This window comes from Silurus meridionalis, chromosome 22 (assembly GCF_014805685.1).
Source record: "Silurus meridionalis isolate SWU-2019-XX chromosome 22, ASM1480568v1, whole genome shotgun sequence".
NCBI lineage: Eukaryota > Metazoa > Chordata > Actinopteri > Siluriformes > Siluridae > Silurus > Silurus meridionalis.
In genome coordinates this window covers 16,673,631-16,695,945 of record NC_060905.1, presented here as the reverse complement: position 1 = coordinate 16,695,945, position 22,315 = coordinate 16,673,631, and the positions used below count along the sequence as shown (strand labels likewise).

General features: G+C 36.3%; 1 protein-coding gene, 1 long non-coding RNA gene and 1 other non-coding gene across 6 annotated transcripts; 1 reads left to right on the top strand and 2 right to left on the bottom strand.

The window, feature by feature from the left end:
* Positions 1–225: 225 nt before the first annotated feature.
* Positions 226–854, bottom strand: LOC124376261. Of its 2 annotated transcripts, none has more exons than XR_006923804.1 (3): positions 827–854; positions 590–744; positions 226–497 (listed from the first exon to the last, which is right to left on the bottom strand). It is a non-coding gene; the product is annotated as an uncharacterized LOC124376261 (long non-coding RNA). The 2 variants fall into 2 exon arrangements; XR_006923805.1 differs by having other exon boundaries at positions 590–665; positions 827–849.
* A 4,164-nt stretch (positions 855–5,018) lies between these two features.
* Positions 5,019–20,676, bottom strand: stm (starmaker). Of its 3 annotated transcripts, XM_046834223.1 has the most exons (24): positions 20,652–20,676; positions 15,801–15,960; positions 15,210–15,271; positions 14,810–14,827; positions 14,568–14,600; positions 14,297–14,332; positions 13,505–13,543; positions 13,274–13,312; positions 12,114–12,149; positions 11,862–11,906; positions 11,743–11,775; positions 11,604–11,642; positions 11,208–11,237; positions 11,081–11,125; positions 10,580–10,639; positions 8,549–9,421; positions 8,431–8,472; positions 8,287–8,334; positions 7,451–7,501; positions 7,297–7,335; positions 6,528–6,581; positions 5,991–6,044; positions 5,811–5,886; positions 5,019–5,720 (listed from the first exon to the last, which is right to left on the bottom strand). In XM_046834223.1, the coding sequence occupies exons 2-23, from the start codon at positions 15,809–15,811 to the stop codon at positions 5,846–5,848; spliced, it is 1,728 nt and encodes a 575-aa protein (XP_046690179.1). In that variant the 5' UTR covers positions 15,812–15,960; positions 20,652–20,676; the 3' UTR covers positions 5,019–5,720; positions 5,811–5,845. The 3 variants fall into 3 exon arrangements, with proteins under 3 accessions (XP_046690179.1, XP_046690180.1, XP_046690181.1); XM_046834224.1 differs by lacking the exons at positions 11,208–11,237; positions 20,652–20,676 and having other exon boundaries at positions 15,801–15,929; XM_046834225.1 differs by lacking the exons at positions 12,114–12,149; positions 20,652–20,676 and having other exon boundaries at positions 15,801–15,929.
* Positions 19,558–19,630, top strand: trnat-ugu. Its single transcript has one exon. It is a non-coding gene; the product is annotated as a tRNA-Thr (tRNA).
* Positions 20,677–22,315: the final 1,639 nt, after the last annotated feature.

The window sequence follows — 22,315 nt, the reverse complement described above, 5'->3', positions numbered from 1 at the left end:
ACCGTGAACTCAGAGCACCCACTCATACACGTCAAAAAACGTCGCACGGCAAACGTCGAAATAGCACCACCAAAGACCCTTCACCCGTAGGACCCCAGCTCCTGAAAGAAACCAAAAGCAAAATAAATCTGACAAAAATGAAGGAAAAAGCGAATCAAGGTCACAATTCCAACGTAATACGATGGACAGTCACCGAAGCACAATATGGTTCACCATATACACCTCTTAAAGAAAAACAACGAAAAACTTTATTAAAAGTTTAAGTGGAAGCAAGACTCAAAAGGAGTGGCCGCGTCGTCCTTAAGCCAGCCCCGATACTTGCATGTTGCTCCACCCCAAAGTAGGCCAGAAAATACCAGTTAAAACAATCACAAAAGCAAAAAGGCAGCAGCAGAAATCCCCTTTTAAATAGTTGTAAGCCGAGGTTGTTCACTCGGTGCACAGCGGAGGAAAAGCCGAATTGCAGCAATAATCGCCCAGGACGAAAAAGGAGGATCCTATAATACAAACGACGATACAAGATATAAATGATACGAGTAATTGCACAACTACATGCCATAATCCCCCCTAACAAACCCAAACAACTTACCAAACGCAGATAGAGGAGTTCCTGAGAATCAATTCATCGCTCAGGATACGCAGCCTTCAAATAACCTGCTGTTAAACTGAAGATCAAGGACTGCACATTACTCACACCACCTGACCCGCGTTAAAGCTAAACATTGCTAAACAACTTCCTCATACCTGCAGGGATACACAAACAAGCCATTAGTGCAACGAGCAAAGAAAAACTAATTAGCCAACACTACACACTAACAGCACATACCTGAAATCACTATAGCAACCACAAAAAGGGGAGGATACAGACGTGACACACGCCAGGCTCAAACCAACCCGCTCTAAATAGTGCCTGCTTGCTACTGATTGGTGGTCAGGAGTGTCAATCACCACCTGTACCTTATTCATTCGGTCACATCTGTCTTTAGCGTTATATTCTTGTGTTGAGTCTTTGTAAAAAAAGATAGAACTGCTCTAAACAATCACCACAGCTGGTCCTTCCCGATGGTTCAGTGGGTTAAGCCTGGTATTTCGCTGTTGGTGGGGTTCAGGATTCAAATCCTGCTTTCTGTGTTTCTGGCTGGTCTGAATTTCTTGCGTTGAAGCCTGAAACAAACGATAAACCCCCCAAAAAAAGAAGGTGTGTTGTTGGACTTGGTGGCTTTGTGATAAAAGCCTTACCGCTGAGCTCAGAGGTTGCTGGTTCGACTCTGGCTTGTCCCCACACTGGGTAAACTGGGTGAAAAATAGTGTCTGGTGAGCAACGAGGTAGTTGACTGTAAACAAAGGCTGTGAAGACCTGCTGCTTTACAGCCTCAGAAAAAGTGAGGGTGATAGGTTTTTGGCAGAATTTTTCCCTATATATGCAAAACTAAGTCGATACATTTTTGAACATTTTTGCTTCATAACCCCCTGTTTTCAGCTTCTCAGACACTGGGGGGTGGCCAGATGCCCGGATATTGCCCCCCTGCTTCAGGATACGCCCTCCGAAACCACATCCAACCTTCCACGCAGCCATTTCTGACACCTTCCTTACTACGGCCAGCGGAACCTTCCACACTAGTAACTTTGAGCCCTGGCCAGGGTTTGAACCGGCAACCTCTCAACCCAGAGGTAAAACGCTTCCAATTGAGCCACAGGACTTCCTGCAAGAACCTGATTTTTAGGACCTTTTTTGGTTCTTTTTAAAAACTTTTTAAACATTTTAAAGGAAAGCTAAGGGGTAGGAATCAAACTGGGTGAGTCAGAGAGCAGCAACCACTTCACTGACCATTACACCAACACAGGAGAAGCAAACAAGCCTTTGCTTATTGGACTCTTGGCTTTTCTATAGTTAGGAGACCAGTGTTTTCTTTTAGATCATGATGGTAGAGGGTCAAAACTTCTCCTTCCTGTACATTCTCTCAGTAACTTGAAGTCTATGAGAAGTGACTCAGGTACAAGAACCACATCTCCAACACCTGCACCACTGTTATACCATGATTTGCCAGCAACCAATTTTAATGATCTTTAATTCTTATGTTTTTAAAAACTTCTTATAATGTTCAATATGAAACTAGAGGTAAGAATTGAACCAGGGAAGTCTTTCATCATAGATCACTAATGGCATTACTTCAAAACTCAAAACTTTGTTAGACATGTAAATAAGCAGGAAAGACGGAGACAAAGACAAAGAGACACAGACACAGCTTTAGAAAGAGTGAGAAACAAATAGAGAGACAGCAAGAGAGAGACATATACAGTGAGACAGAGACATTTACTAAAAGAGACACAGAGACAATTAGATAGAGAAAATAGAGAGACAAAGATAGCGAGATATAGCCACTTCCCGTTGGAAGTGTTTATCCCGAGCGACTCTTAACGATCTCATTTACTAAATGAGCAGTAGTGAGTTAAAGGCTTGCTCAGGTGCCCAAAACTGGCAGCTTGGAGGTGTTAAACATGTATCATATGTACAGCATGTGATATATATGTAAGCATATGTACAGTGATTAAATATAAAGGCTATATCAGTGCAGAGACGTGTGGACATCATTTAGAGCCTTTGCTATGTTTCCACACGGACAGTTAATGAGGTGATACCGGAGAAAATGCACCTCTTCAAGTCAAGTCAGGAAGCTTTTATATATATAAAATTATAGACATTTTACAGATTTAAATGATGTACTGTTTTCATCTGTACGATAAATAAAGACATTAATTTAAGTTTGTGTCGCCATTATGAGGGAAAAACCCACAAAACGCCACCCAGAGGGTAAATAGTGAGAATCATAGCGGATTTTAGTGTTTAATTTGAGACTCAGAAATAAAACAAAAGTTTACTGATTAAAAATATTTTTATCTGGAGGTAATTTATTTATTTTATATCCAAGTAAAGAAAGGAAAAAATTTCGTGCCGTTTAAAATAATTTTAATTTTGACCGCCAAATTTATATATATATATATATATATATATATATATATATATATATATATATATATATATATATATATATATATATATTAATACAAAACTAATTGAAAATGTTGTTACCAAATGAATGTGTTAAGGCTGAACATCCACATATAGAACACAAGCAGAAAAGATGATGATGATCAGGAATGTGTCTGTTCTCAGTCATGTTAAATCACTGACTCCCTCTGTCTCATCCACGTTAACCCCAAACTTCTTACTGCCTTCTGTGGTGAGTGAGAGTCAGGACTTTATACACCAGTGGATTGAACGCGCAATGACAGGAAATCGGTTGTTCGGCTGAAATCGGCACGCAGTGAAAATAAAAAAATAATATTTCACCAAATCAATGGATTAAAACTGAAGTAACGAGTCTGTTTTAAAAATGTAAGAAGTAAAAAGTACAGATATTTGTGTAAAAATGTAATGAGTAAAAGTAAAAAATTGTCTGAAAAATAAATAGTGGAGTAAAGTACTGATACGTATTTGTACTTCGTTACTTCCCACCTCTGCAATGGGCGTTTATTGCACTTCTCAAAAGTATTAATGAGTTTTCTGTTTAAATACCTCATCTAGAGAAATTCAAGAATATTACTTAGTAAGAATGAAACTTTTTTTCCACATTTTAGCTGCACTTCCCAAACAGTCCCTAATGTTTAAATAAATGAGAAACAGCAACCCTGTTTGAGACAATATTTTACCAACTCCTAATCCAACTTGATACAGGAGGCATAGTTGGGTCTCTAATAAAATCATGTAGCAACGTAATGTGTTGTATTAGAATGCCTGAATCTTAAAAGAAGCTTGATGGCATCCAATTTAGCTGAATCAGACATCTAGATCTACCTTACCGCACACACTATGATAAGACTTATTAACAAACTTCAAAGCCAAGCTGTAATAAAGCACATTCATTATGACCTTTCCTGGCCTCCAAAGTGTTCTTCCCAGTAGAAGTTCACCTCAAGTCCCGCTGTGTCCGCTGCTGGCACCCGACCTTCCTCCTTTCCGTGCCTGTCCAGTACTTGAGTTTGATTCCTCATGTCTCTTTCCCAGTTTCAGTGTCATTCCCCTAGTTTTAGAGCAGTACTCTTTGTTTTAAGTTGGGTTCGAAAGTCTCCTGTTTTCCATAGTCTCCTGAAGAAATTTCCCCTCAATCCCCCTGACCACCCCACACCCAGAGTTCGGGGGTGTCCCTGGCACCATGTTAGGGTCTCAGGAGCCGCCCCTGGAGGAGGGGGGAATGTCAGGGAACCACCAGTCACACCCCTCTCTAACGCTCAACACTTTCGCTCAGCCTCTACCTTCTATTAATTACCTGCACCTGTTTCCCCTTAATCCGTCCTCTTTTAAAGATCCCTCTCCCCTTCACTTGGTTTCCAGACTACCTACTGCTCCTGCGATCTCCTGAGTTTCCTATGCTCCTCGCTATGCTTCGCTACAGCTAAGTTTATTATTTCCTGCACCCCAGTTTCTGATTCTCCTGTGATTGTTCTGTTTAACATCAATAAACTACACCTTGTTTTACTCCCGGTTTACAATGTCTGTCGTATCCGTAAAAATATCGAACTTTTTCTAACACTATGTCATCACTTGCTATGTATTAGACATCTGTATTAGTTGTATCATGTCTGTTTATGTGTCTCTGTACATGGGTCTATGTGCATGGGTGTCTGTGCATCGGTCTGTAAGCATGCATCTCTGTGCATATGTCTGTGTACATGTATTTTTGTGCATGTGTTTCTGTGCATATGTCTGTGTGCATGTATCTGTGTACATGTATGTCTGTGCATATGTCTGTGTGCATGTACTGTATCTGTGTACGTGTCTATGCATGTATCTAAGCATATGTCTATGTGCATGTATCTGTGTGCATATATCTCTGTGCATATGTCTATATGTATGTGTCTATGTGTCTGTATGAATGTATCTCTATGCATGTTGTCTCTGTGCATATGTATGTTTGCATGTGTCTCTTGGTATTTCCATAAAATGAAAAACATCTGAGCTTTGTCTGACTCATTTCTTTTATTAGAATTGCTCCCCATGTGCACATTTACGTGACATTAATTACACTATACATCTCTGGATTCCTGTGTTGTTATATCACTACAACATTGTTTAATATACCTCCAGAGATATGGAATTAAGGTACAGTTAAACAGCACTGTCTGTACACAGATATTACTGCAGGTAACATTGAAATGTTTTTTCAATACCAAGGTGTCATTTGCATTTGATGTTTAGCTGTACAATGTTTGGCTAAGGTTAAGGAGAATAGTGTCAAACTAGAAGATGGAGCGGTCAGATAGACAAAATACATGTCTTAAAGCTAGGGCCACACCATTGTGGAAAATAGGCAATGATTGTTGATTTTTGTCTTGAAGTGTGTAGAACAAACATACAAACATTATATTTGTGACTAGTTGCTAAGTTCCAAACTTTCTAGGTTTGAATAAAAAAGAAATATTTGAACCTCTACTAACTTTTATTCACAAAACGAAACCAAAAAACGGAAAAATGCTGTTTTTTTCCCCAGGTTTAGAATTATGACTTGTGAAAGTGTGAACAGAACATGACCACATAGTATAATTTATTTTCCATCCAACAACTCTTCATCAGAGGGAACGTCAGTGTTAATGGGGAATTGAACGACTGGTTAGCACAGTGACTTCAGTTGCTTCTCTTTTAGTGTTTCACCACAGTGACCCTGCAGGAAATTTAAAAAAACACACAACAACTAATGAGGTCAGTGATCACTGTATGCTAACTCCTGTTACTTGATCTTCTAATGTGTTACCTGTAAAACTGTTTCATCCGCTGATATTCCAAGCGCTAGGAGCTTAGAGAAGCATTATTGCTACCAACAAGAGAACCTAAAGAATCACATAAAACAAAAAAAATTATCATTCTCCACCATCTTGTACATTTGTCTAACACTACTTTACAATTCCCTCATACAGCAATGTCTGATGGATACCTTGTGGTGTGTCATCTAGATGATCTGGCTGGTCGGGTACATCTGATGGGTTTGCTGTCAAAACACAAGATTCACTTCTTTACAAATGTACAAGTTTGAGATATTTACAACCTTATCCTAATTCTGCTCTCAAATAGATACATAAACAAGTATATGTCTGTATATACTACATGTACATATACTATATAAACGAATATGCACAATTGAACATAATATGTGGAGATTTGGTCATTAGTAAAGCCATTTCATCCCAAAGGTGTTCAAAAGGGGTTGAGATCAGAGCTCTAAGTACAACTTCATGGAGCTGACAGGTTTGGGTTTCCTACTGTAGCTCAAGTGAAGGGAAATTTTTATGCTGCAGCATCCAAAGACAATATACAGTAGTGTGCCTCCAACTCTGTGTTAACATTTTTTGACAGTTTGAGGAAGAACCACATATGACTGGGAAAGTCAGGTTTTGTCTGTATAATGAATGTATGTATGTTTTATATATGTATGTATATTCTACATTTGAATTCTTTTTAGTGGTTATCTTACCCTCAGCATTGTTCTGCAGTGTGTCATCATCAATATCTGTATCATGATCTTCATCTAAAAATGATTAAAAATAAAATATGCATGTATATAGGACATATTTCTATTAGATTTATTTATGTACATGCATTTCATAAACTCACACACACACACACACACACACACACACACACACACACACACACACACACACAAATTGACCATTAAAGAAAGAAACATTAAAATTACTTGATTGATGAAAAGTGACAAAAGTAAAAATAAATAAAAGTTTACTGAAATATATTTAATGATAATCAGACATTGTTTTGGAATTGTGGTTCAATAGATGGAAAAAAAATATATAAAATAAAATAAAAACAAGGAAATTGGCCTGGACAAAAATAATGGTTCCACTAGAAAAGATTGAAAATAATTTGACCATAGGGACATGTTAAACTAAAGTGTGTTCTTCAATTCGCATCACATGTGTTTGAAATGTTAAAAGTAGTCAGTGTGCTGTATCATGGTGTGCACCAGTTATTTCAGTGACCATTGGATGGTTTTCTTTCTTTAATTAAAGAGTACCAGCAATTTTGTCTATATATATATATATATATATATATATATATATATATATATATATATATATATATATATATAATTTTGTTCTTTTCACAGCAAAAAAGAATTCAATTTTGACGTGTGTGTTTTTAAAAAAGTAATAAAGTCTGATATTGCACTGCTGTATAATTTACCCAGCACTTTAATATAAATGACAAAGAATAACACTTACCAGTTGTGTCTACATCTGTGACATCATCGGTGGTGTCCTCTAAAATTGCATTGAAAACAAAGATTCAACGACTGCACTATACTACGTCACAAAAAGCAAAAAAAAAGAGGGATGGTCTGTTGCATATTTCAAAGCTTATTCGTAATAGAATTACCGTGCGATTTCGACTCGGTTGCATCTCTGGAGTCATCGGGGTCATGTTCATCTTCAAAGACCAAAAGTAACATTTTTAATTCAGGCATCACGAAAAACAGATTGTTTTGTTCATATGGGGGAAGCACTAGCTCAGTGGTTTGACATTGTCTTTTGACAAAAAATCATGAGTTCGGATCCTAGCACCTCCACCGTTGCCACTGCTGGGCCCTTGAGCAAGGCCCTTAAGCGTCAACTGTTCAGTTGTAAAAAAATGACATGATAGTTGAGTTTTAAAAAATGCTTGTCATGTATTTTACAGCACAGTGAAATACAAAAATTTTGTTTGAATATAAATGTAGAAAGGACATTACCTATAACCAAACACCCTGGGGCTCATGATATTTCTCACTCCTCAGTGTTTGTCATTTTTTATGATTTATAATCACACTCTTGGTGTCACCCAAATAAGGATGGGTTCCCTTTCGAGTCTGGTTCCTCTCAAGGTTTCTTCCTCATTTTAAGGAGTTTTTCCTTGCTACACTCGCCCCAGGCTTGCTCATCGGGGATAAATACACATTATTCTCTTATATTTACATTTTTGTTCTATAATTCTTATATTCTGTAAAGCTGCATTGAGTTGAACAGGAAGCTGGGGTTGTAGCACAGGGTCAGCCATGATACAACCCCCATGGAGCACCAATTGTTAAGAGCCTTACAAAAGGGTCTAAGAGTGGCCACTTAGTGATACCAGCGATTGAACTCCTGCTCTTTAGTAACCCAGAGCCTTAACCACTGAACTACCACTTTGCAAGATGATCTGGCTAAGGTGTCTGCCAAACAATATAAATGTCTCACCACTGGAGTCACCCTGTGAGTCCTCAGCTGTTTCCAGTGATGTTGTATCTGAACAATATTTGCGTAGAAAATACATTAAGCACAGTCATTATGCCACTGACTTACTTCTCCTGCAAGCAACGATAGCCTGAGCATTACACTTACCAGGAGTCTCAATGTCCGAACTATTGGCACTGACGTCTGAAACTATAAAGGAAAAGCATTACTGCAATTTTCTGCATTATGTGGACAATATTTGTATCATTCAGAATTGAAAATGTACCTTCTCCATCTTTCTCGGTGCTGTCCTTGTCAGCATGGTCTGTACTGTCTGAGCTGTCTTTGTCAGTGGACTCAATACTGCTCCTCTCTCCATCCTGGCTGTCTTCTTTGCTTGACGAGTCCAACGAGCCTGGCTGAGATTCACTCTCCGATTCATCAGACTTGTTCTTAGTCTCGTCATCTTTTTTCTCCTCTCCAGTCAGTTCCTTCTCATTGCTTTTGTCATTGCTTTTGTCATCTCTGGAGTCCTTCTCGCTGTCTTTACTATCCTCATCGTCTTTGCTGTCCACATCATCGTCCTTGTCTTTGTCTCCATCACTGTCTCCATCGCTGTCGTTTTTCTTACTGTGTTTATCCTCATCTTTATCTCTATCCTCCTTATCACCGTCTTTATCCTCATCTTTATCGCTGTCCTCCCTATCATTGTCTTTGTCTTTGTCTTCATCTTTATCACCGTCCTTTCCATCACTGTCTTTCTCATCATCTTTTTCACGATCCTCCTTATCACTGTCTTTGTCCTCATCTTTGTCATCATCTCTCTCTTTATCGTTCTCTTTGCCACTGTCATTACTGCTGTCTTTGTCAGTCTTCTCAGAGCTGTCTTCGCTCTCGGTCTTGCCTGAAGAACTTGCTGTCTCGCGCTCAGTATCATCATGTTTGTCATTATCATGTTTGCTCAGCTTGTCCTTTTTTTCTGATGAATCTTTCTCATCCGCATCTTCTGTGTCTTTAGACTCGACAGTGTCTCCCTCAGCGCTCACAGCTTTGTTGCCAACTTTGTCCTTGTCCTCTCTGTCTGAGATTTTGTCCACATCTTGCTCTGTACTGTCCTTGTTTGTATCAGAGCTGACTTCTGACTTGTGCTTTTCAGCTTCTGAAAATGTAGAAATACATACATGATGTCAAGTGAAGATGAATTGATTTTCCCCTGAGGTTCTGAGGTAAAATTGCAACAAAACATTATCATTTTAAACAAACCTGTCATTTGAATAATGTATAATGTCTAGACACCAGAAACACAATATCCTGTTAAAAAGCACAATATTATTCACTGGTCAGAGTAATGTGTGGCTTAAAAAAGTTTTTTTTTTTTTATCAGGACTAATAATTAATAATTCAATACAGCCTATAAACACAGTAAAGCATTGCTCTGCCAATCTCTAAACAGTTCAATTAATAAAATTAGATTCAGTAACGTACTCTATTCCTCTATTCAGATCAGTTCAGGGGGGCGCGTTACACAAACATTAGCAGCTTCTCTGTGTCTTGTGTTTATTGATGCTAATATCCCCCTCCCACACACTCACACTCATGCACACACACACACACACACGCATTCAATGTTGAATTTATTGTTTAGATATAGAATTCAGGTGAAGTATGAATATCGTTGTTTCAAGCATTAATGAGTTATTGAAGTTTTTGAGTTTGAAAGATTAGCTCGTACATCATGCTAGTCATGCTAAGGATGGAGACCATGCGGTCTTGGAAAAAGCATGGTAATGCTAATAAGTAAATGTATGTGTTTTTCCCAATTAATATAATTATTTTTGGTCAAGTTACAGTCACAGTTCTGTGTTTAAAAAAAGTATGTATTGTTCAGGCAAATGTGCTATGAGTTATAGAAATCAACACAAGGAGAATTAAGTGTTGTGATTTTGTGTTTATTTGAGTTTTTTATTTTTCACTCACTAAGGACATTTGAGTGTATCTTGGTGCAGCATGTTAAAATAATTACTTTTTAATGTCAAATTCAACTGAATTCTCATTCAATTCATTCAGGTTTGTTGGATTGTTCAACTGTTGACTGTTATTACATTTTCACTGACTGTGATTTTAAAAAAAAAGTTTGACAAAGACATTCCACAGACGCTACTAAAGCAGCATCTTGATGAATGATAAATTATGGAGAATTAAGAGCCCAAGGGTGGCAGCTTGGCAATACTGGGGCATTAATCCCCAAATATTCTAATAATTGTAACCAACTGCGCTACCATTTCCACAATTCTATACATTATATGAATGAGAATACCTTGAGAATCCTTGTCTGGCTCATCCAGTAACTCAGTCTCCTTACTGGAAGAGGTCGTATCTGAAACAGTACACAGGTGTGTCACAACTTAATAATGAATGTATGGTAAATGATCACATTTTCCCTTGATTCCTTCACATGGTACAGTAGTGATCTATGAAGTTTATTATGTTTTTCCAGTTGAATCATAAAGGTGTTTGCATAAAAGAGTACACACTTACTGTTCAGTATAATGATCCATGTTATCAATTCAAAATGCAGTTTCGGAAAATATAAGGTCTTCTATGCTTCATATTTTAATCTACTCAGATTAAAAAATTTAACTACTCAGGTTTCACATGGTGTTTAAAGTAAGAATCCTTTATTAAACGGATTCTTACTTTAAGCACCATGTGAAACCTGAGTAGTACGGCTACATAGAGGTTGTTACTTCTTGTCATTTCATCATAAACCTAGAGAATGGTTTTGAAGAAACTCTTTGACTCTGTGATAATGTCTTACCTTGAGAGTCCTTTTCAGTGGATGATATGAGGGTTGAGTCGATGTCTGAAATATTAAAAAATTTACAAATTCAATTTCCCATTCTATTTAATTGTTTTGTTTGATTTATTTAGCTGTTTATTCTTACCAGCAGAATCTGTTTGTGTGTCTGTGTCATCTGTAGAAGTAATCAAGCAATCAATCAACCAACCATTTAATCACTCAATCAATCTATCACTCAATCATCCAAACAACTAATCAAACAAATAATCATTTAATCAATAACTCACACAATAACTCAGTCAATCAAACAATTAGTCAATCAATTACTCAATCAAACAAACAATAATTCATTCACTTAATCAATTAGTCAATCAATCACTAAATCAACTAATCAAACAATAAATCAATCAATCACTTAATCAGTTACTCAAAGAATAAATCAATCATTCATTCACTCATTCATTTTATCAATCAAGCAAACAATCACTCAATAAAGTTTTGAAAAAAAGATGTGATCTGTCTCTCTCTCTCTCTCTGTTACCTAGTTTCTTTTCTGCTGATGCTCGTTCGGCCGTGTCCTCTGTGGTTGGAGAAAATAAAATGAATTCCATCAAAGAATTCCTCCTTCCTGTTTAGTTTTTTATTTTCAGTGTGACAGAATGTTAAAACTTTGCACTCACCTGAAGGATCTTTATTACTCTCATCAGCTGAGTCTATTAATCAGAACAACCCAACACATAATCAATAACTATTTTGAAACTAATATTTTTATGTTATATAAACAGAGTACTGGACTTACCTGGTTTGTCCAAGTCTTTCTTGTCAACTGCAGATTCAGAGGAATCTAAAGTGAAAATAAAGTTTTATTTATCACACATATTTTTATGCATAATCCCACTGTATAAAATAGTTTTGTGTTAAAATTAGTGCTGAAATATATACTGTATAAAATGGTACTAATTCTGAAGGAGTGGACTCCTGTGCAGTAAACTGATGCTTAATGTTGTGAGCTTGGAAACAAAGTTTTTCCAATTTCTATTTTCTTTCTTACCCACTGAATCTGCACCTCTGGTGGTTTCATCCTGGTCTGAAAAAAAAATCATTGTATTTTATAAAGCAGCTTTCACTGAGTATAATAGTAGTTTGTGCTAGAGAGCATGTTTTAGACACAAAACCATGAAAAGGTTGAACGTTACAACATCTTCCAAAATTTGAAAAAACAGTAGGTCAGTGGTTAAGACTCTGGGTTGCTGATTAAAAGGTTCAGGGGTTCTAGCCCCAAGTAACGCCAAGCTACCACTCTTGGGCCCCTGATCAAGGCTCCTAACCCTTTGTCCTCCAGTAGTGCTGTATCATGGCTGACCCCAGGTTCTCAACATTGCTGGGATATGCAAAGAAGAAATTCCACTGTGCTGTAATGTACTCATGACAAATGTGTCTATCTCTCTATGTGTTTTTAGTGTCCAGGGATGAGTGGTTTCACCACGTGGTGTGTTTTTTAAGCAGCAGAACCCAACTGGTGTAAATCAGGACAGTAAGGTAAAAAACTTGCACTGCAATGCAACAGCTTGCTGAACTAGTGTATGTTAAAGTATACGATTATAAGGTTTGTTGGGCTTTATGGCTTCATATAATCTTTTTTATGTTTTCATTTACTGTTTTTTTGCCACAAACCAATTGAAGCGATGCAGAATAGCAGGTAATAAGAAAATGGATAGACATCAACTGCTCAGTGTCAGAGCCTAACATGACTCTAAATTCTATTTAAACAGTTATTGATTCTTTGTTAGATTAACAGTTCCAGCATTTAGCAGACATTCGTACCCTGAGCAGTTGATAGTTAAGGACTTTAGCCTGGCAGCTTAGTGGGGGTAGGATTTGAACTCACAACCTTCTGATCAGACAGGCAACATTTTAACCACTGAGCTACCCCTTCCTCCCCTGCGTATAGGTTTTATAATGTATAATTAATAAGTTATATAATGAATGCAAACAACGTGTTTATCTGTTTCTGTTTTGAGTTATTATACAGATAAATATTAAACTTAATAATTGTTCAAATCTAGTCTAAAAATAAGTGCACTCTTTTTTGCAAGTTCACTTTTTTGTATGTTAACAGTGAAACGATGGTGTTACTGATACTGTCTTAAAATGGTTATTTTCTTAATTATTTTAACCCAATTTTCTCTCCCTGTGCTTCTGAGATCTTACCTGGCTTTTCAGTTGTATCCACTGTGTCACTGGCTGTGCCTGAAAATAAAACAAAAATAACAGCTACAGCCAATGGGTTGTTTTGTTTTGCTGTTTTCTTACATCCTGCTGTGCTGTCTGTATCCTTTCTTTAAATTGGGAACTTTGTCCTAAGTTACTTATTCATTTCATTTATTATTATTATGTTGTTTTTTTTTTACTTTCACTCTAGTTATATGCGATCAAACATACCTTCTGTTTTCTCCGCCGAGTCTTTTCCATCTGTAGTTCCTGCAAAAGAAAAAAAAAAGCTGAATCAATATGATTAGAAATATTAACAATTCAATCCCATTGGGAATATGAAATATCAGATTAATCAGAAATATCATCTAGTCAATCCCATTTTGTATGTAAAATATCAGATTAATTAGAAATATCACCAATTCAATGCAATTTTTGAATGTGAAATATCAAATTATCAAAAATATCACCAAATCAGTTCTTTTTTTTTTATGTGAAATATCAGATTAATCAGAAAAATCATCAATTCAATTTTATTTTTGAATATGAAATGTGAGAATTCATTAGAATCAACACCAACTACATCCCATTTTCTATTTAAAATATAAGATTAATCGGAAAGATCACCAATTTTAATTCAATTTTGTATGTGAATTTTGAGATATCAGAATTATTGCCAATTCAATTTGATTTTGTATGTAAAATATCGTATAAAACAGAAATATCGGCAATCTAGCCTGATTTTATATGCAATATGTCAGATTATTACGAATTATTACCAATTCAATGCCATTTTGAATGTGATATATAAGATTAATCAGAATTATCACCAATTCAATCCAAATTTGAATGCAAAATATCAGAATAATCAGAAATATTATGCAATCCTAAACATGAAATATCTGATTTCTTTTGTGGCCCAACACTGGTACAGTATTACTTTGACACCATTCAGGCACCGGTGCTGAAAACTCAACTGTAAATCTCGAGTGCTTTTATTTAACTTGGACATGAGTCACTAACCTGAGTCTCCATTTTCAGGCCTAATCGTTGGCTGAACTACATCGTTGACACATAAGAAAGAGAAACAATGGTTTAATTGTTAATGCTTTAAGGTGTGACTGAATACTTTGTGTTAATTACATTGAGGATCTTTAGCGTGTGCTTTTTTAGTCCATCAGCATCACAAAGTGATGGTACTAAGTGATTTTATTGTGGACGAGTTTTGTCGTTATGTTTGAATGTAAATTTGCATTGATTTTCCTTTGAGCTTGTAATGAATTTTAGCACTTACCAATCAGAAAGTCTAGCAGTGCCTGTGCTTTCTCTAAAAAGAGAAATCATGTAATGGTGTGTGATTAATTGCATTTTACATGGAATTGCATACGTTCAGGATAAAGTCAAGATTTATTGAACTTTGTAGCAAAAGCGCTGACATTAATCATGTTTCTTTTATATAAATTGGTTTATTGTATATACATATTAACTGCAGTATTAATAAAACTGAAAAACAGAATATAAAATGTCCATCCTTACCATCATTGTCTGTGCCATCTAGAGGAGAAAAAACACAGGGAAATAAATATACGTGAAGGATCTTAGTTTCATTATCTATAAGGAACAGGATCCTATAGACAACCAGTTTACTGAAAAGGCTTAAGCGAACAAAACGTCTTTGTGTGCTCTGGATGAACATGAGGGCTCTGATTACATTCTCTTTGGGGGAAGAAGTAAGTCCCCCCTGAAAGAGAGGAATTGTTGCACCTTTCAAATGCTACAGCAGTACATTGTGAGTGGCTTCACTGAAACGATAGTCATGTAATAATGCACCGATGAAGGATGAGCCCGCATCACTAAACCACTTCATTACTTCATTAGCCCAGACTTGGGATAGGTGTTCTCAGATAAATTCATGCACATTAATGCATTTCCTTACCATTTATTGGTGCAGAAAGAGTGACAGCCATAAAAATGAGGTTCAGGAGAACAACCAATGTCCTAAAAAGAGGGGGGAAAAACATATGCTGCGATAAATTTTCAAATGAAATGAAATGCTGAGGTAAAAAAATGTCAGAAACTGTTCTGTTGATATCTTGTCTAGCATTTATTATTATAATTTCTGTGAACTGCTTTTTTTAACTATTTATTTTGACCCATTTGTCTCATTTTTACTTCATATTTATCCCATAAATGAATTAAATTGCATGAATTTTAGTTAAAATTGGTTACAATTTATTTCCAAGAGCTGCTTTATATAGTGTGGTTAAAAAGAGTGGTCTCAGTCCCATTTCAACAGTACAACAGCTACTGATTTATTATTAACAATTAAAAAAAATATTATTCAATAATAATTTGCATTCTATAAGATTAACAGACAATAAGCAATAAATAACTTGAAAAAAATTAGTATGACTCCATGTTCAAACTAAAATTGGATTACCTTTAGGAAATAAAAACTAAAAAGACAACTCAGCATGCTGCATTTAGTCAATTCAAAAGCAATATTGATTGCAAGTACAGTACTTACCGTGCCTGCATTGTGCCCGAATAATAGAGCAGTGTGAAAGAGAAGGAGGGTGAGACAGTCTCGACAGTTCTCTGTGCTCTCCCGTAAATCTGAATCGTGGATGGAAAATGCTGTGGAGCTTTTATACCCCTAGCCCACCCTGAACTCAAGGGGGCAGAGCCTGTGAGACAGAGGTGTCACACGGGAACGACTTGAGCTGAATTCATTAAAACAGGGTTAAGAGCCAGTGCTGTACTCCTGTTGTTTGTGTTACCAAACAGATCTTTTAACTGGACTTTTCTGGTAGGTTTCTGTTATTGTCATACCCATATCCAGCCCCCATATCCAATTATCCCACTGCAAGTATACATCACTGCTTGGATCTCTGATTACTGTTTATGACATCACATTTACATTTATAGGATTTTCCAGACACCCTTATCCAGAGCGGTTTACAATTATGTCGTTGATACAACTTGAGGGTTAAGAGCCTTGCTTAAGGGCCCCACTGTGGCAAACACTGTGGTGGTGCTGGAATTTGAACTCATGACCATGTGTTCAGAAGTCCAACACTTTAACAACTGAGCTCCCACCTCCCCTATGACATGTTGTTGTTGTTGTTGTAAATGTTGTTTTTTCTTAGTTCCTGTAATCTTAATGTTCTAAGAAACTGCACAAAGAACTTCGGGCAGCAAGTGTTCCTGCTGTTCAGTGTGAGATTAAGTGCTGGCCTTTTTGGCGGGGTTTCAGAATTTCCCAAGCTGGGCTGGGGTCCATCAAGCCATCCTGAAATCTGAATCTGTAAGCTGATCTGCTGTTGTGACTTTTGTGATCATCTGAAAAGGGGGACAGTTCTAGAATCTGTCTTCTGTAACTTCAGGCATTGGGTGTAATTGGTTTCTAATCTGTACCAGAGTGGGAATTTCAGCATCAGAATCACTTTATTAAGCAGAAATGAAATGAAATAGAATGAACAATTAATAGATTCATGGTATTCTTAGTCTTTATTCTAAAGAATCATTATTAGAATGAATTTATTGATGGACAAGTCTACAGGCAATCCAATAAACAGTACATAAATGGTCAGTCTGGTGAAGTGTATCTGGTGAAGAGGTGTGAAGATGCCATTCTTACAAACAATTTGCATTTCAGTTACATAACAGCCACATTCTCTCAGTGGGTTATGTAAAATATATGCATACATGCATATTCATATGCTTTTATGCCACTTCAATGTCAAAAATTTTAAAGTTGACAACATAATGATAAAACTCACAACAGATTTAAAAACCATGCATAGTTATGAGTGGTGTGAAAGTCTAATGTCAGTTTCCACTGTAAGAACTTTCAAAGTATCTTGACCTAGTGGATGTTTATCGCAACGTGATGAGTTTTAATTTTATATACTTTTCAATTTAATTGAATTAACTTTTTTTTGTAGAGCACTTTTAACAATGGACATTGACTCAAAGTGGTTATAAAGCTGTATAAAACGATAAAGGAGGTGATAACTCAGTGGTTACAGCATTGGATTTTGGATTAGTAAGTCACAGGTTCGAAACCCACCACCACCAAGATTCCACTGCTTGGCCCTTGAGTAAACAAAAGGAACCAGACTCAAAAGGAACCCCATCACCCAAAGTCCATTCATTATAATTTCATCATTGTTAAGGTGTTTAGTGATTAAATGTAAAACTGTTCATGCCCCTTGTGCTCCTTGACTGTTGATATTAGTTCCAGTCCAAATTCATACGCAAAGTTGTTGATTTGCTAAATAAATTCATAGATCTTTTGGCTATTCACGTGTAACAATCCCCAGCTGCACAGAATAGTCTCCAATTGAGAGAAGTCCATCCAGAGGTAGAGCGAAGAGAAAAAAGACAGTAACACTGATCACTGGTACCTAGGGAGCATTTAGTGTTACAGGTTAAAGTTATCCTCAGTTATTTTAGATGACGTCTTTCCTTTGTTATGTTGTTTTGATCATTTTAAGATTGGATTTAGCATACAAATAGTGATTAGATAAGTAACATCAATAGGGCAAGATCACATGCTGTGTTTCATCACTATCATATTTATCTTAAGGTCTGATACAAGGTTTGTTATGTTGAAAAAGTAGTTGAAAGTCATGTAGGCTTGAGGGCAAGATGACAAGATTTTTACTGATGACACACAAAGTGTATCTGTGTTTAGAACCAAATTTCTTTTGTGGGAATTTGCATCCTACTGAGACAAAAGGAATTACAATTACTGAATATGGTTCCTGAATTCTAAATGTAAAAAATAAGTGTAGAGCATTCAGGGAGAAATGTAGAGTTTTTATTTGTTTGTTCATTTGAGTTTTAAAATCTTGTTACTAGGAGGAGAAGACATTTTGTGTTTTTTGTCTTGTCCCTCTGTGATTCTGTCCAAGATATATTTAAAACACAAGGTGAAAATGCTTGAAGGATCTATATGGAAACCTTTGGATTTTGGAGGTTATCAGTACAGAGATGTTGCTTACACATTCATGTTCAAGATTCAAGATTTTGTCACAAACATAGTTATATACAGAATACAACTTGCAGTGAAATATAAACCTGATCGGCTGCTCAAAAAATTGTGCATAGATAAAAGGGACAAAACATTTTAAATAAGAGAAAATATCAAGTCAAGTCAATAAGCTTTTATCGTCATTTCAACCATATATAGCTGACGCAGTACACAGTGAATTTAGACAATGTTTCTCCAGAACCTTGGTGCTACTTCACTAAACATAGTGCTTCAAAAAAAAAAAAAAAACACACACACCTAAAGTCTAAAGAAAAGACTAAAAAAGAATTAGAGAGAAATATATAAAAAAATCTATCTAATCATAATAAATTGGTAGGTAAAAATAATGCACATATATTTAGATGTAGAAAAGGGAAGAGCAAATCAAAATAGTCAAAATAACTGAGAAAATGTGTACGCTTGTGTGTATGCTAATATACTAAATCTATACTAATATAATTAATAAAAATGTGAAGGTTAATGAAGGTGTGTTAAAATGAAAAACTTTTGTTTGAATCTGCTTAAGTACAGGGCTAGTAATTTGCCTCATGCTAAGACCAATACAGCGTTCCCAGGATGGTGGAAGGAATTCTAGCGGCTTTGGTTAATCTCTTTTTTGCTACACGAGTAATCAAAGTAGAAAAATATTTCGGTCCGTTTAAACAACTAATAACATGACGCACGAACGCAGCAGGTGAAAGTGGAAAACTGGCAGTGATCCAGTTTGTTCATGCCCTTAAAGCATGAAGTCAGAGCCGATAGCCAATCTCTCTCAGTCTCACAACACATATGAGAAATATGAGAAGCTAAATGAGAGTCTTACAACCTTTACTATGTTAGCAACTTTTGTTGCTTTTGTTGTGTTCGGGAATTACCAGGGGATTATATCTGAAATCTGGGAGCTGTAATACTGTAGGTGTGTAAAGTGTCACAACGATAAGGCCATAAATTTGTTTACTTATAGTGGGAAGTAGCACAGATAAAGGTTCTGTTTTAAATACCAGCCCAAAAAAAAGACCCTTCTCAATTAATCCCAGACCTCCTCAAGATCTTCTGATTAGTGATCCAAGACAAATACAAGATTAACATACCTGGGCAAACCTGCATCTTAAAAGAAGAAAGTAAATCTATTAAGACATTTTTAAATAGATTCATTTGTGCTTTTTTCATACCATCATAAAGAAAAGGCCACACTGCTCCAGAATACACATTTAGGGAAGGAATACAGGATCAGCCTACACAGCAAGGCTTCATAGCTCAGTGGTTAGAGCACTGGTCTTGTAAACCAGGGGTCGTGAGTTCAATCCTCACTGGGGCCTTCAGACATATTTTGGAAGATCATGGGTTTCTGCCCCTCCACTGCCCTCCTTCTTATTCACACACATGTACACCGTCTTACTCCTACTGACTTTCATTTCTCTTCTCTCCAGCACGTATCTCCACCTCTTCAGGCTTTTCTCCACCTGCTCCATACTCTCACTACAAATCACAATATCATCCACAAACATCATAGTCCATAGAGACTCCTGTCTGACCTTGTCCGTTAACCTGTCCATCACCACTGCAAACAGAAAAGGGCTCAGAGCCAAACCTTGATGCAGACCAACCTACACCTTGAACCAGTCTGTCAGTTCTACTGCACACTTCACTGCTGTCACACTGTCCTCATACATGTCCTGCACCACCCTCACATACTTCTCTGTCACACCAGACTTCCTCATACAATACCTATATTGTAATATTGTGGTTAACAAAAATAATTTGTGTGGAATAATTCTCTCTACCACCAGATAATTCAATTAATTGTTTTGACATTGATCCCACCATGGATAAAATCAGTGGTGGATGAAGTACACAAACCATGTATTTGAGTTAAAGTAAAGACATACTAGGTAAAAGTGCTCCCTTTAAACTTTCACTTAAGTAAAAGTACAAAGATTTACTCATTAAGTATCCAAATTACTATGATTTATTAGGGCTATAATGTTTCTATTATCATTTTTGTTACAAGACTCTTTGCTTAATCAACTCAGTTTATGTGAAAAGATTTTAATGTTACTCTTAGCACACATATCTATTAACAGAATGATGTTAAGTAGTCAAACACTGATTGATATTTTTTACAATTCTCATCAGCACAAATCCTATTTTTCAACTACCTAAAAAAATTATGCAAATAAGGTCACGGGTGTTGTGGCAAGTTTGAGTCAAACGTTTTATAATTTATTCCTCTCCAAATATGTTGCTTGCTGTTGAACTGACACCAAACTGTATGTTGGTGCTAAGTAGATACAACCAAGCGGCAATCAAAACAAGTTCAAAACTGAGCACAAGCTTTACCCTGATTGGTGGCTTGACCACTTAAGTTTTAATAAATAAAAAGGAACGACTGATTTTGCAAAATGTAGTGGAGTAAAAAGTAAGATATTTAAATTTGAAATGTGATAAAGTTAAAGTAAAAGTAAAACCTTCAACACAACACATACTCATCTACTATGTGAGGTAAGCTCTACACCCATTTAAAGCCCCTGAACTAGACAATAGTCCTGGCAGAATGCTTAAAGGAGGTGCAGATGAGCTGCTAATAGTTCTTATTAACATATTCAACATATTCAGACATTTCTTTTTGTTCTATTGTTCTGGTAAAATGGCAAGTTCCACTAAATATGACAACTTAAATAACATTCAAACAAAATTACCTAAACGCAACACTTCTAATAAATTTTACATTTACACTTTCTTACATTCTATTTTATTAATTTTGATTTCTATTATACTACTGCCCCCACCCACTCACTGTCTGGAACACTTTTTTTTCTTTAAATTTACATATACGTCATTGGCAGATGCTTTTATTCAGAACAACTTACATTAATCACACTTGAACAGTTCAGCAATCAAGGGTTAAGGGCCTTACTCAAGGACCCAGCAGTGGCAGCTTGGTGGTGGTGGATTTGAACCCATGGCCTATCTGAAGTCCTCTTCACTTAGCTACTTGATAGTTACAGTAGATAGATAGATAGATAGATAGATAGATAGATAGATAGATAGATAGATAGATAGATAGATAGATAGATAGATAGATAGATAGATAGATAGATAGATAGATAGATAGATAGATAGATAGAACTTTATTGTCATTGCATAGTACAGGAACACAGCAACGAAATGCAGTTTGGCATCTACCAGAAGTGCAAAAAGTAGCAATTGTGCAAATAGTGCAGATAAATATGTAGCATATTTACAGCATGTGATATATATGTAAGCATATGTACAGTGAATAAATATAAAGGCTTAGTACTGAGGACTTAGCCACTGTAAATAACGAATTCCATTTACCTGTATTACTCTTATTTAGTATTTCTTTTGTGTAATTCTCCTTAAAAAATAAACAAACAAACAAAAAACACTGTTGGTATGAACATTTTTTATTTGTAATTTGTAATTTGTAATGCCCCTGTGCACAAAGTAAACTCCTTAAAGATATGCTTTACATGGTTTGGAGAGGAAGATCTTGAGTGGCCTGCTATCGAGCTCTGATCTCAATCCTACTAAACACATTTGGGATGAATTGGAACTCTGACTGCACCCCAGGTCTCTTCACCTACATCAGTACCTGCCTTTACTAGTACACTTGTGGCTGAATGAGCACAAATCTCTACAAGCACACTCCAAAATCTAGTGAAACATCTTACCAGAAGTATGGAGGGAATTATATATAAGAGAAAATTGTGATTAGACCAGGTGTCAACAAACTTATAGCAATATAGTGTATGTTTTGTTTGAAGTATTGAACTTAAACACATTTCATATTCATTACTGAGTTATAAAATAAATAATTAACATAAAGAAAAGGGGAAAAAAACACGCCCTGGAAACTACTGCACTAATTGAGTGACTTGGTGGAGAACAAACGCACTAAACTCACAAGAACGAAAGACGGAGTTGTTCAATGTGTGCAGGTGAATTCTGAATCTGCATTTGCGATTTGCGATACAAATGAC